Source organism: Cryptomeria japonica, chromosome 1 (genome assembly GCF_030272615.1).
Source record: "Cryptomeria japonica chromosome 1, Sugi_1.0, whole genome shotgun sequence".
NCBI classification, from domain to species: domain Eukaryota; kingdom Viridiplantae; phylum Streptophyta; class Pinopsida; order Cupressales; family Cupressaceae; genus Cryptomeria; species Cryptomeria japonica.
In genome coordinates this window covers 552,712,347-552,728,122 of record NC_081405.1, presented here as the reverse complement: position 1 = coordinate 552,728,122, position 15,776 = coordinate 552,712,347, and the positions used below count along the sequence as shown (strand labels likewise).

The window sequence follows — 15,776 nt, the reverse complement described above, 5'->3', positions numbered from 1 at the left end:
GAAAACCTATTCATAGCACAGTACAGGATGAAATCTTACTTGGCAAAGAGGTTTTTAGGTGAAAAGTGAAGCATTTTGGTCAATATTACAAAATTCGCTCCTGACCCTCTCAGGAGGTCCAAGGCAAAATTCTCAAAACACCTTTTTCTTGCAAGGTCAAAATGATTTTTATGGTTGGAGTGGATGTGAAAAGGCATGTTTTACCCTTTGAAGATAATTTGGATGGCCAACAAGAAGCAACCAAGCCCAAAAAGGAAAAATCGCTCCTGACCCTTGGAGAGGGTCCAGGGCGAAAATTCTAAACCTATTTTTTCCTCCAAAGTTTGAGCAAAGCTAAGCCTAGGCATGAGTTTGAAATGATGTTTGAAATGCCTTGAAGTGAAGAAGGATTGTTGAGAATGAAAGTTTTGAAGGCAATTATCAAAATCGCTCCTGACCCTTGGAGAGGGTCCAAAGCGAATTTCCAAGGTTCTCTCCTTTTTTTGTAGAATTAAGACAAAATCTTGCTATATCTTCCTTGGATAGGAGAAGGACACGATGTGTTATGCCTTAGCGGTGATTTGAAGTCAAAAGAATGAAGGAATATGCTTAAAATTCAAAAGTCGCTCCTGACCCTTGCAGAAGGCCCAGGGCGAAAATCACAGAAACTACCTATTTCCTTGAAGATTTTGCTAAGGCAAGGATGCACTAAGGTAAAGATGCCCTTTAAGATCATGATGAGTAGCGGTTTGCTTCAAAACTTGATGATTCTAGGCCAAGAGAAGAAAAGTTGCTCCTGACCCTTGCAGAAGGCCCAGGGCGAAAATTTGAAAAACCTCCACTTTGCCTTGCAGAAACAAAACAAGCTTGAATGAGTGGATGAGGAAGGACATTACCTAGCGATGAATGAAAGACTCAAGAGAAGTTGATGAAGGAGTAAACCTAAGGAGAAAAGATCACTCCTGACCCTTGGAGAGGGTCCAGGGCGAAAAACACCAAAATCACACTTTTTCTCCTAAGTTGGATAGAACTAAGTTTTGAATTCAGTGAGAAGACCTATTTGAGATGCCTTGAAGAGATTTTGAACTTTAAAAAATGTCAATTTTGAGCCAAATTATGAAAGTCGCTCCTGACCCTTGGAGAGGGTCCAAGGCGAAATTCCTCTAAAAGCATTATTTCCTTCAAGATTTTTGATGAAGTAACTCAATGGTGCAAGGAAATGGATATTGGAAATTGCGTTGAGAGTTCAACAATCAAGCTAAGGTGGATTATAACCTAAAATGAGAAAATCGCTCCTAACCCTTCGAGAGGGTCCAGGGCGAAATCCACATTTTCACCTAAATTCCTCATGCAGAATACCAAAATTTGAAATGCAAGACCTTAACTAGATATGAATTCACCCTCCAGGAGATTTTAGAGTCAAGGTATGAAATATTAAAGGCTAAATTTGGAAAATCGCTCCTAATCCTTGGAGAGGGTCCAGGGGGAAATCATTAGCAAGCTTCATTAAGACCTTGATCAAAAAATTGATATTCTCCAGTTTGCACTAAATCACCAAAATTGCTAAATTTGAGACATTTGGAAAATTAAATTTAAATTCGCATTAATTTAAAAGCATTTTGCATTTAATAAATTAATTTTAAGCCTTGAAATAATCAAAATTTTACCTTGGAGGATTAAAATTAATTTTTTTAAAATTTAAAATGAGCGCTCAAGGGAATTGATTTGCCTTTATAGGCAAGTCGGCCACCCATTTTTAGAGATTTTATTTATTTTTTACCCCTTTTTTTTGCCAAGTCAGCCTTGAAGGGAGTAGGGTGAGCGCTCTATATAATGGAGGAGTGTTGCTTCACATTTCAAATCATTCATTCATTCCTTCTAAGTGCGAAATTGAAGAGTAAATTGAGGAGCGAAATCCACCAGATTGGAGGCGAAATTTTGGTAAGTGTTGAAGGCTAAGGAGGGTGGAATTTATTCTTTTGAAGCTAGAGGAGGCGCAATCCATCCAAGGGAGGACTATAATCTAGGCCTTGTCCATCAAAGTCTAGTTTTCTTTCATCATTGTCAAGTCTTTTTTGAGTACTCAAGAGGAGGTATGGCAAAATTATCTTAATATCCTTATTCAAGACTTGATTTTTGGGCATTTTTTTTAGAAAAGTCTAAGTGTTGATTAATTAATTAGGAAATGATAATTCTAGATTTATCATGAAATTTCCTAATTAATATCTTAAATCCTCCTTTCGAATCTTATTTTCTACCCTTTAATGATCAAGGACTAATTTTGAAATGTTGTGTAGGTGTCAAGATGGCGACTCCAAAGGCTGGAGTATCTACTAGTCGCCCGGCTCTCATCAAAGAGGATCAGAAGAATGACGAATTAGAGACCGGGATCGTGTCCAAATGGAGTAATATCGGAGACACCAACTTAGGAAACTTCAATGTGAAGAAGTTTCGAGAAGTCCCCTACATTGGCAAGCCATCACCTGTTGCGAAGAAGATAATTGAAAGTGGCATCATCAAGGCGGCAGGTTTCCCTCCCGCAGTCAGGTGTCATGAGCTGATGATCGAGTGCGCCCGCCACTATGACTCACAATCAAGGATGATCGTATCCAAGGAAGGGAACATCTTAGCTTACCTTTCAGAAAAAGCTATAAGTGAAGCTCTTCATCTTCCAGAACATAAAGATATGATTTACAAAAGCTTAGAAGGAGCCAGGTCAATCTATGAAGATGATCCCGATACTTGTCTGAATCTCATCAATAAGAATTGGTTGCTCAAAAGTCGGCCTCGCCTGAACAAGATTCCCAATACACCGCATAGGATCGACTTCCAAGAGGAATACAGAGATTTGATAACTTTGCTCAATCGAGTTACAGGGGCTCCTCAAGCTTTCTACTTCGAAAAGTGGATGTTCTTCTTCATTCAAGTGATAGTCCAAGGAAAAGGAATGCTTCATTGGGCCAGAATTATTAGCAATTGTCTGGATGTGCAGTTGAGAAGGCTAAGACCCACCAAATCGTTCCACATGAGCTAATATGTTATGTATGCCTTAATCAAGAGTTACAAATATGCAGGGCTACCTCACAGAGGAGTGATCGGAAGAGGACCCGGGGAAATGAGAGTTTGTGATTCTTATGTTCATCTGCATCATCCGCCTAGAAGTGACTACAAGTTAGTCAATGACACCTTCACGATGAACATTACTAGCATATTGCAAGGTGGGATTCATAATCGACTATCTCTGGATGCACAAGACCTTGTGAAGAAGTATGGCGCCTGGTTCATCCAATTTCAAAAGTTCACATGCATCAAAATTCAGGGGTGTCCTTCACCACCCTACATGTTGCCGAGGTATCCGACAGACAAGATAGTGCTACTTGAGGTGACTAGACAATTGGCAGCTTATGCGAAGGCATCCAGACACAAGCATGGAAATGGAATTCTCGTGCCCATCATATTGGGGAATTCAGTTGAGGTGTGTCCTAACACTCAAGCCTCGGAGGATGCAGAGAAGGAATTATCTTTATACTCATTCACATCCTTTGCCTCGCGGGAGAATTTTGATCCTCACGGTTATATGGAGGAGACAATCGGTAAGAAGTACAAACATGAGTTTCAGGTGGAGGACTTTTGGATGAATCTCCCAAGTGATTTAGAGGTTAAAAGAAAGATGCATTCCAGGCTACCCCTAGATTTCATCAGGAAATGCAAGGTTTATAGAGTAGCTGATCAAGCCCAGGATAATGGTAGATACCTCCAGTCGTCCTATGAGAAAGAAGACAAAGGAGTGAAGATAGATTGGAATGAGCCCGAGGTTTTAGACTTGAGAGTTTTGATGGCTCCTGTTTTATCATGTACTCGCAGATGGGTGGATGTACAGCATCAAAAATTGAGGGAGCAGAATGTATCAATGACTTTTACTTTGGAGGCAAGACCAGAAGAAGGAGAAGCAAGCGTGAGTGAGAACACTTCTCATCCTAGAGGTGCAAAGAGGAAAGAAAGACCTGAGAAAAGGGAACCTTCCAAGAAGAAACAAGAAGCCAATCTTGGTCACCCATCAAGCACATCTTCTCGACATGAAAAGAAGGCAAGCCAAGGGGAAGGTCAAGGGAAGATGGTACCTAAAATTGATGAATCTATGGAATCCATGGTACAAGATGACAAGCCAGAAAAGGAACAGACGCCTCAACATTCATCAAGTCAATCTCCTCAAGTTTATGTTAATGAGCTACATGAAGAGAAAAATGATGATGAAGCGACATCTACTCTCCGAGAGGATGGACCACTGCTTAAAGAAATACAAGTAAGAGAAACAAGATCCACCATTCCAGATTGGTTAAAAGAGAGACTGACAAGGGTAGTTGTGGTTGAAGAGGAAGATGTAATTGATTTAGAAAGCCTTATAGGTAATTCTCAAGAGGTAATGGAAAAGAAGGCCACAAAGATGTCCAAGGTACTAAGGGATGAGGCAGGATCCAGGAAATTGCAAATAGCTACACCAGTAGTGGACAAGTATGAGGGTGAGATTCTTGTAGATGAGTATGACTTAGAAACATTTGAGCTTGGTCCACTTACTACCGAACAAGCGATGGAAGAGGCAACTAATTCATTTGAAGCACTTAAAGACAAACCTAAAGAAGAAATGGAAAAGAATAAGAAGCTTGAGAGAGAGGTCGGCGCTTGGAGAGGCTATTTTAGTCATCTCAATCAGCCCTTGAGACGTCAAGATCCGGCAGTATCTCCTTTACAGGCACTTCCTCTTGAATCAGTTGGCGAAGCAGAAAGGGTCAAGAGCTTGGTTCAGCTTATGAGCTCTTGGATTGATAAATCCCACATGGTAGCTATTGAATTTGCACCAAGAATGATGAAGACAATTCATCGAGCTATCAAGGTCCTTGAAGTTATCCATAGTCTAATGATAACTGTAGCCGCTTTCACTCACACTAGAGATGTTATCATTCCTATCCTACAAGTGATAAGGCAAACACCAAGACGGATCCTGGAACAAGAAAAGATAATGGATGGAGGAACTCATAACCTCCTACAATGGTCAGCTCTGCTCCAAATGAAAGAGGTTCTTTTTGAAGACATCAACACCAAATGCAGTCAAGTTGAAGGTGTCATCCATCCGATTCAAGATAAGGTGTTTGAAGTGTTGTGTACCATTCTTGGTAGGCGGATCGAGATTGAGACAGATGTGGACATCCAAGAGTTGGAGGAGAGAGTCAAGGTCATCTTTTGCAAAGAGGAGAACGTCATCACAGATGCGCAACGAGATCTGATGTTCACTACCATGTTCCTGATTGAGAAGATCAAAGAACTTGAACCTGGATGGGAGACAGCTCTTCTCACTGCTTTTGATCAAGTCCTTCACTTGGAAGAACGAATGAAGAATCTTCCTGAGATTCCCATTGCTGAGATTGAGGAAATTGTGTCCAGATTCGTTGGATATGCTAAAAAAGAGCATAGGAAAGGGAACAAAATTCTAGATGAAAAGTTGTTATAGGATGATGTGGTAGCTTATTTCCTATTGGTCTATGTTTCCTCGATATTTGTGCTAATTAAATATTGGCTATGCATTTAATGATGTTTATCTAAATGGGGACCTTTTTTGTAACAAACCCTAATTAGGGTTTAGGTGTCAAAATCTTGGCCATTGATCTTCTTTCGATCTGGACCGTTCATTGTATTTGAGGATGCTATATATACCCTCACTCATTTTCATTTTGATAATAGTTAGAAGTTAGAGAAGAGAGAGAGCTTAGAGAGAAGAAAGTTATTGTGTAGCAAGATTGAGTAGTGAAGAAAGAATTTTGAACAATTGTTGTCTATTTGGTTTTGAGATCAATAAAATATTGAAGTTATGGTGTTTTATTGCAATACTTGTGGCTATCTTCATGATTGTTTATCTTCTTGAATCATTCTCAGTCGAAGTAGTATTTATGTTTTAGTTTGAAGGACTAAGTGTTGTGCTTGATCTTTGGTGAGATTCATGTTCCAAACCACTAGCTTCTTACTGATTGTAAGGACGCCTTGTGTGGTCAACTGGAGATATTGAGATTGCTTAAACATTCAATCATTGTTGAAATATTGATATGTATCTCTATGATAGTATCTATATCCTTGATGATTTGAAAATCACTGAATCACCTTAGAAGATCGCATCAATTCCAGTAGAGTTGTAATTCCTTGGCGATACTGAAATTGGTAGAATCTTACCAAGTCTAGCCCACATTGAGTCATTCTTAGGATTAGATTAGTATTCATCCCTTGAAACCCTTATCTTTTGCTATTTTTTGAAAATCTGTTAGTATTAGGAAAATCCTATTCCTACAGTCAAAAGAGAGTAACACGGACAAGCTTTCCCAGAAAGTACGTAAGGCCCCTTGAAGAAACAGCATATACAACGACCACTGGTGCTTATCCACACGTAGAGATCCTACAACGAAGAACCTTGAAGTCATCCTGATTGATCCTTTTTCGCGATATCTTCAGCATTCAGAGGCTTTATTCAAGAGAGGATAAGGTAGCATTTGGGTATTTTATTCTGTGTTTGGTTGTGTACAAAATACACGTCAACAGTAACACCGTTCGCTGACCATATGGTTTCGCACGTTCCACAATGGCGGACGGGATCTTCCTTCCCGTCACCATTGAACTTCGGCAGTTTTTGTTTACTCGCCATCGCTGGGGGTCGTCTTCCTAGAGGTGGTTGTGGCTGTGTCTGTGCCCCTGCGCCGCTCCCTCCAGCGCCTGTGGTGTGTCCTACGTGGGTGACTGGGGGTACGGTGTTCTGCCTGCCGTGCATCGCACCTACAGCCGTATGGTTGCCCTCCCCCTCATTGTCACCCGCGCCCACTCCTTGCTCCCCTTGGTGATCCTCACTCCATGGTGTAAGGGATAAGTTTCTAAATTGATCCCGAGTCTCCTCGACTAGATTTCGCCGTAACCTTGTTTCCTCCAGAAACTCTTTGTGGTTCCGCGCCCTACGGTGGTCTGGCGACGCGTAGAAATTCCCCTCGGCTTCTGCACCCTCCGCGACACCTCCTTGGTTCCCTTCGACAGGTCGTCCTTCGGCAAGTTGCCTCAGCCTCCGTCTACGTTCTACACGTTGTTCCAGAATCAAGGCCCTCTACGCGGCCTCCCACTCGTTCGTTTCTGCTTTTTTATTTCTATCTTTATTCAATAGGTTGGGCATTAATTGCCGCACATTTCCATAACTTACAATACATAAATCAAAACACGTCTTTATTAATTCATTTCGTCAGATACAACTCGTGTCAATGACACTTTTATTTGAATATAGAAAGTTCAAGTTTCAATTCCCTCCTGGCTTGGCGCCATCCCGTTCCGTTTCTCATCGGCTGTTGTCTTCGTACTGTTGAAGGATTTGTTGGCGTCGCTCTTCCTGGGCAATCTCCTCCAGGCGAGCTTGTTGTGCCAGCGATGCCTGCGCAAGTAGCCGGGGCAGATGGTTCATCAATCGATTTACTGTCGGGCTCACCTCCAACGCTGTCCACACGGCACTTGGCGGGATTTCCGCCTCTCGTCGGACGTAGGTCTAAATGGCTACCTGGAGCAGAATTGAAAATTCTCTCGTTGCGGTGTTTTCTCCTGTGTAAAGTTTTGTTCGCGCGTCGTCAGCCTCTGGGTTTACCTCACCAATGGGTAGGCCCATCGTGTCCGTGCGCCATCCACCTCTTCCATTCCCGAGTACGTCTAGGCAGCGGCGCCAAATGTTTGCCCTCTCGGGTGAATAACTTAAAGTACACAGATAAAACACGTAATGCAGAATAATAATGCCATAGATATCAGACAAATATAAGAGATGTTATTCCATTCTTAATTGTGTGTTACAAGTTACATTCCGAAGTATATAAAGATACCGAGGGGGTGCGAGCGCCATCCGTCGCACCACAACGACCACCCCTCGGTTGCCAACTAATCCAAAGCAATTACACATAATTAACTAGTCTTATGTTTGTGTACAATAATGCCGCTAACAATTTTGAGCTACACATTGTCAGGGACCGAATTTCCTATTATAAGTATATGCAATCTGTTGAATAGAGAACTATTCTTAGAATGGAATTGATTGGCGTTTGTTCAGACGTCTTAATGAAGAAGCATCCCTTGTCCTAGGCTGACTTTGGAAGGATACTTAAAATCAATACCAAATTTAGTTCAAGAGGCCCTAGAGTTGGACCCAATAAAGGAGGCCTTTAGCAACCAAGGCTCTTACCATAACTAAGAAAGCATAGGCCAATATTCAGGTAGACAAGAGGAAAGTTTCTTTTCCATCTCTCGATCATTTCACTACTCGCAAATACTACATGAGAAAAAATACAAATAAACCCATAAAATAGAAGCAACGTCGACAAAAAACTAAATGCAATAGAATGAGATAATGGCACACTCACAATATAACAAAAAAAATTACACTAAGAATCCCATATGGGAAAAACCTAGCAAAACCAACCCACTTATTGTACGATATTTCTCAAATTTTCCTAGCCTTAATCTAGGTGGAAGTATTCATATTTATAACCTACATCAATCTAGGAAATTGTTAGCCAATATTATAATACAGCAAGTATTAAACCATGGACCAAAAAAACAACCTATAAGGGCCCGAAGAAAATCGCCATCTTTGAGGTTACCACCAATGCCTTCAATAATCCATCAATGGAATAAAACCTTGTATGAGAGATCTTATTGGTTTGTGTAATAGACACCCCTAAAAAATTAAATTTTTTGCCAATGGAAATCACAACATGAACATGCAAATAATGGTACCTTGTTGTCATAAAGTTCTGATATACTTTTTCATTGTTCCTGAAGCTGCTGTTACATAGTTTTGAGTGAATTATCATTCACAATGAGACACCAATACATGAAACAAACATAAATAGGAAACCCCACATGAAATACCTCCAAAACAGAGACAAAGATGACTGCTGCAGGTCTGAATATGCACAAATGTCTCACTGTTATGAGCAGGAGGACAGCAATGGATATTGCCCAGCAAGCCTCCAAACTTGAATGCAATACACTCCCAAGTGCCTGTGATGGATTCACACCAAAAAATTCAACCCAAACACCCTCCAAACTCTCAAAAAAAGGTGGCAAACAGGTCTGCAATGATTATCTGAGAGACAGCAGCTCTGGTAATGACTGTTGCAAAATCAAACAATAAGAAGAAACCTTCAATGATGCCCTCCAACCTTACCAATAACACCTCCAAAAGGTCACCAAACACTAAACACAAACCCAACACTGTTATTCAACCCCACAATGATGGAAAATGGCTAATTTCAGGCCTGCTATGTGTTTCAGTCAAACTTAACATGAGAATGGCCCTGGAAATAGGGGCAACCAGCAAGTACTAAATTTAACTCATTTCATCTCCATTTGTTCATCAACTAAGGACCTGGAAATGAAGAATATACCCTAGGCACCTCCAACCAGCAACAGAAATCACTCAAAAGTGTAGCACCTTACCCTAGGAGCCTTACACCATGCATCCAAGATACCCTGCACATATGTACAACTACAACTTTCATGGAAATAACAAACAACTTGCGACTAACCTCAAAAACCCATTCAATGAAGTCGCCCAGCTAAGGAGATCACTTTGCTCATGATTTCAGATGTTTCTAATCCTTCAATTCACTCTCCAATGAAATATATAGATGATACAACCAGCTAGAGCATCATCAACACCCACAAACTAAGCAGCCAGCAAACCCTAGCTAGAAACACATTTAAATGCACCAAAAATATCAGAAATAATCACCAATTTTTTTGTAACCCCAAATCAGCAAATTTGTGAACAATGGTGATTCCTGAATAAAACCACTCCAACCAGCTAGAGATTGTCTTTTGAATCTGAAAACAGTTATCTGATGAGGGTTTTCATCCTCACAAGATTCAAGGAAGAACATACCGGTTCAATCCAGCAACATTTTGTTATATGTACTCTTCTACATATGGAAAATGAGAGCCCAGACATCCTTTTATAGCTTTTGGAGGGAAAAGAGCGATTTTTAATTTTAAATAATTCAATTCTCCCTCAAATGTCCTTTTTGACAAATTAAAATAAACTTTGTGTGCAAATACCCCTCACAATTCCCTAGGAATCCACTTTTGAGGGGGACATAAAATAAATTTATAAAGTAAAACATTAAGTAAACAATTTAACATTAAATTTCAGAAACGTAGGTGTATAATTTAAATATTCAACCTGAGTTGCAGAAAGCACTGCTAAGGCACCAGAAAGTTGACACCAAAACTGATCAAAGTAACTGAAGTCCAGGGATGATGACAGGTGTTGACTTGAGAACTTACTGAAAATAGATGTGTTCTCCAAGAAGTTTGGAGAACACACCAAGAGGCCAAAAACACTTCTGAAAGTGTCACGGTGATTCATATCACCAACTGAGCTCAAATCCAAGAACAAAACCAAGAAAGACTGAAAGGATGCACTCCAAGAAGTTTGGAGTTCTCTCCAACCAAACTGGAAGCTTACAAGAAAACTCGAAAACCGGCCAAAAGCTAACTGAACAATATTGCAAAAAATGGAGACATTACAATTTATCATACATATAAGACTTGCTTGGACTCAACTAGACTTGATGAGTTCCGAGGAAAGATAAACTAAGTTGAGGCTTAAGGACTCATGCCTCAAGTACCTAACGAATCTAGTAAGACTTGCCGAGTTTGCCAAATCAACAATACTCAGCAAGCCCCACTGGGAAGACTCAGCCAAGTAACTGGAAAAAGAGACAAATAAACAATTAAAACACTCAAACATAAAAGTGTGCAAGTCAAGTGTTTTTTAAAGGATTTGGGGGAATCTTGAAGGTTGTTTAAAAGCAATAAAATTATGAAAAATGGCATGTTCTAAGAGGGTCTGTGTGGTCTCAAAGGCTTTAATTTGGACTTGCTGACAGGGGCTCTATCCCTTAACCCCACTCTATATCGCAACAAGGAGCGCACCAAAAATGCTGCCCTCAAACCCCTGAATCCTACTAAGGTTGCTGCCTCCAAACCCCGACTGTAGTTTAAAAAGCAACAAATAAAATCATTATGGGCCATGCTGGATGGAAAAGCAACATTTTTTTATTCTTTCGACTTTTTTGCAATCAAAAATCCTAGCTAATTGAATTATATTTATACTTATGGTTTATCAAATCAATCCATATCCTATGAAGTGCTCATATAGCTGTGGCAGCATTTGTAGATTTGTCTGAGATACAAGCACATGACTCCAGATACAACTAGCAATGTTGGGTTGAGCTACAAGTACTTTTCTAACATAGTTCATGACTCCATATAGTCACTTTTTGTTTTTGATGCCATATATCATAACCCATGAGTTTGTACACCTAAACACTTACACTCGACAGTATTTATATATTTAAAAGTGTTGTTTCCTTCAACTAAAATCTGCTTTTATACTCATATTATCGATATATACTTGTGTATGCAATCGATTGATACTTCTATTTAATTAGTTTATTTTGTCTTTAAAATTTATTTATTGAAGGATGCATGATAAAAGTTTTAATCATTAAGAATCTTTACATCATTTCATGGTTTTTTTAATTTTTCATGTCGAGTCTAAGTATGAGTGCATCAGCTTGCCAAGTCTGAGCTGAGACTGAGTTTTTTAACACTGGGATTTACAGAGAGGAAGACCAGATTTATTACCATCCTACTATTTTGTGATGAAATGGGCAGAATATGTCTAAAATCCTTAATCTCCTGCCATTGCTGCAGACTACGCTGTTTATGGTGGACCAGGTCATGGTTAATGCTTTGATCAGTATTCAGTTCTATTATGAAACCTTAAATTGCATTTACTCTGGCTAACGATTAATGACACTTGTTTTTGGGTCGATGTTCACAGCTAAACTATTACACTACCAATTGCAATATTAATATAGCATAACAATACATAGCAAGTAGTCGAGATGAAGAACAGTGATTGCTTATTCCAGGGTAGTACTTACAATGAAAATATGGACCAGAGAGAACCATGTATAAAATCAAACTCCTTCCCTAACTACGAGAAGTGTCTTTAAAGTCCCCTAACGGTTGCCAATTAGAATGCAACCATCGGTAACCACTTAAACTAATTCCTAGCAACTATCCAGTCGGTAAAGTAATTAACATATAGTCGGTTATGTAATTAACACGTGGTCAGTTACATAGTAACAAAACTTAAAATCGTTACAAACAAAAAGAACAACAATGTTTACTACAACACTCAAATTCAAATTGGTTATACTAGAGATAGTTTTGAGAGCAAGTGATGTTGCGCCGTGTAGTCATGGATTTTTGGAGAAGCTTGGGAGTAAACCAGGCCTTGCCAATCCACCAACACCTTTAGGCGTATCTAGAAGCAAATAGTTGCTCCAATTCGTGGTATTTATCAGCTAAAGCCGAGTCCAGCCATTGCTCGAGTTATAATCATTTGAACAAACTAGGCCGTGTTAAGAGCTAAGAATAATTAGGGCCACAAACAAGTTCATGTTCATTAAAAATCTAAGAGATTTGACTCTGATATAAGCTATTTAAAGAAAAACTGGAAGACTCTACTTACAGTAACATTGACGCCGTCGGGGGCGATGCGAACCCGACCAACAAGGCCCAGAGCACTGCAGTCATCACGAAACCAGTGGAGGAGGGACTCTGTATCTGGTACATCCACGTACTTGTAGTACAATAATACCCCCTCTTCTTCCTCCTCTTGTTTCTCTGACTGGTTAATTTTTACCTCCATTGTTGACTGGTTAACTTGTACCTCCATTGTTGCTTGATCTTCAGAAATTTCAAGGGATTTTTCTCAGCTCGGTTGCACTAGATTAGCGACCCAGATGAAAATTATATTGTCATAATATTCCATGAATCGCACATCTGTTTAGGTTCGTTTTTTTTTTCCTTTTTGTAGAAGTCACTCACAAGCTTTCGTTGGTATAACTATTAAAATAGATGAAAGTATTAAAATTCAGGGGCCTAAACCTTTAGTTTAAAATGAGAGTAAATGGATACAAATTTAAGGGGCAAAATTCACACAAAATGGTATGTCATTGAGTGCGTAGTTTTTTATTAAAAAATTTAGAGTTAAATCTTTATATTTTGCATTTTTATTGTTGTTAAATCATTAAAAAAAAATTATATATTGAGGGATTTTTTGGAGTGTCATTTTGTGTGGAGGTTATCATATATCAAAATTTAAAAATTTGTGATGACAAGTATGTTGAATGAATGAAAGGAAGATTTGAAGTAATTTATCAAAACAAAAGTATTAAGGGATGAAGGGTCATAATTATAAGGTATTTTCATTTTTTTTCAAATTTCATTTTTTGATTAGGGATCTTAATCATTAAATTTGTAGTTTTGTTAGGGGTGGTCCATGTAGTACAATGGTTAAAACACTTGTTTGGTGAAATCGCCACTAAGGTTCAAATCTCTATATAGCAATAGTGTATCGGCACCTGAAAAAGTGCCTACTACCAAAAAAAACAAAAATAAAAAAAAATTATAGTTTTGTTAAGCCTTGCTCTCTCAAATAAGATGGTCGGTTTGTCTAATTTCAAGTTGTTTTCAAACTAGATACAAATAGCCCTATAGATTGTGCGCTATGTGATGAAGTGTCATTTTATCTCTAGGACTCTTTTGTTGTAGAATAAGCATATTTTTGTTCCTCGTTCTTCCTTATATATAGTTCATCTATCAATCTTGCATCTAAGATGTGACCATTTTAGTCAAAATGAGTACATTTCTTATTGAAGTTATTATTATGGTGTATCTCATAGAATATATTAAAAAAGTCAAATAAATGAAAAATAGATAGCCCAAAGTTGTCATCAAAGAGGTCTTGAGCAAGTGAATGTATAATTGGAAAATCCACCTAAATATTTGTCCTAATAATAAAAAAGAAATTAAGACTTTTTTCTTATAGATAAATTCTACAAGTTTATGTGAGAAAAGGTATAAGGGAAAAAGAGAAGTTATTGCCTTAAGTTTAACCCTTATTTTGATCTTTAACAAAAAGCATATGTAGGAGTAAATATTTCTTGGAGAGCAAAGACCCTCATACATAAATTAAGAACTCACATCATCTCTAATGTGGAACAAGCAAATGGAAGAGGTAAAAAAAGAATAGAATGAAATAGTTTGTCTTTTGCGCAACCAAGGTAGTTAGATTTGAAAAATACTTTATTTAAGATTATGAAGCTTACAATGACACTTGTCAACCAATTATTTGAGTATACATTATTTATTAAAAGAGGAGACAAATAAGAAAATAGGGGAATTCATCAAAATTAAACAATAGATTGACAACTCGTAAAGTTAAAAAGAATGTGTATTATCCCATAAAATATCTCTAGCCTCGTGAGCCTAAAAAATCACCTTTTCAATTCGACCTTATAGTTATCTATGGTGGATTATTTTAGATATATTCTATTTTACAATAGGTTAAAGGTCGCCTGACCTTTATAGAAGAGACAAATGTGTATTTATACACTTTCTTCTATTTATTGTGTATGGTTTGGATCAATATCTTTAGTACATTTTTCTAGCATGTTATTTGAGTATTTGGTTGCACTAACTAACCTAGAGCTTCAATATTCCACTATGAAATGCAATATTCCTTAGTTTGGATTTTTCTTGTGACTTCTTCATTACCTATCTACATGGGTATCAAGAATTCAAAATGTGTGTCTAAAGTTGTGTATAAAGACATCATCTTAAGACACTTTCATTTCATCGTTTCATTGGATAACACAAAAAAAATAATTTTTTTCCTTCTGTAAGAACCTATCAAGAATCAACAAATTAATATATGTAGACACCAAAACTTACACTGATGCCTACGAACAATATTTTACTATTTTTTTCCTGATTAATTAAATAAATTAGGTAATTTAATTAAACTAAACACATTCTTCTATTTGAAATTCAAAAATCTAAATTTCCCTCCCTTCACTATTAATTAAATAATTTTTAATAATTTGATTATTTTAACATCTTCCGCCATTAATTAAGTATTTTTTATTATTATTTAATTACTCTTTTCTTGCTCGAGTAATTAAATAATTTGTATTATTTAATTATTTCAATATTCTTCCATCATGCACATTGATTAAATAATTTCAACTATTTAAATAATTCCTTTTTCTTCCACTCTCATAATTAAATAATTATTTTAGTTATTTAACTAGTTAAATAAGTCTTCAATAATCAAATAAAATCTTTAATTTTTTTAAATATTTCCTAAAAGTAAATAAAATAATTGTTTTATTTATTTAATTCATCTTATGCACATGTTTAAATAGTTTCAATTATTTAAATACTAGTTAACTCCACCTCTTAATAGACACTAACTTCAAGTTTTGCAAATCAATCAATCCACTTCACTGATCAATTAATTATCTTAACAGATTTATCAATACACTTAACAAGCCAATCAAGTCACTTAACTAATCAATAAATTCCCATCACATAGTTAGTTAACTCACAATCAATTCCTCTCAACAAATCTCAACCATTGATCATCAACTCTTCTCCTCAAATCTCCATTACTGATCGATATTGAAAAATATATAAAAAGTGACCCTAATCATCTATCATTCCTAACCACATTCTTCGAGCTTTCTTGTGCTCACACTATCTAAAGAGTGCTTAAGATAACTTCTGAGAGCAACAATATTATCAATCTTAGAAAGCGAGAAGAACAATGGAGGCCAAAGGAAATATTTATTTCATTAAGAATAATTGTGTTGATT

The 15,776-nt window shown here is 37.5% G+C and overlaps 1 protein-coding gene across 1 annotated transcript in view; it reads right to left on the bottom strand.

The window, feature by feature from the left end:
• The window catches only part of LOC131044886 (rhodanese-like domain-containing protein 6), a 115,923-nt gene extending 102,974 nt beyond the window's left edge, over positions 1-12,949 (bottom strand). The window contains exon 1 of the mRNA XM_057978360.2: positions 12,587-12,949. Within this exon, the coding sequence (XP_057834343.2) occupies positions 12,587-12,793 (207 nt within the window). The 5' untranslated portion in view covers positions 12,794-12,949. The remainder of the gene's footprint in view (positions 1-12,586) is intronic.
• Positions 12,950-15,776: the final 2,827 nt, after the last annotated feature.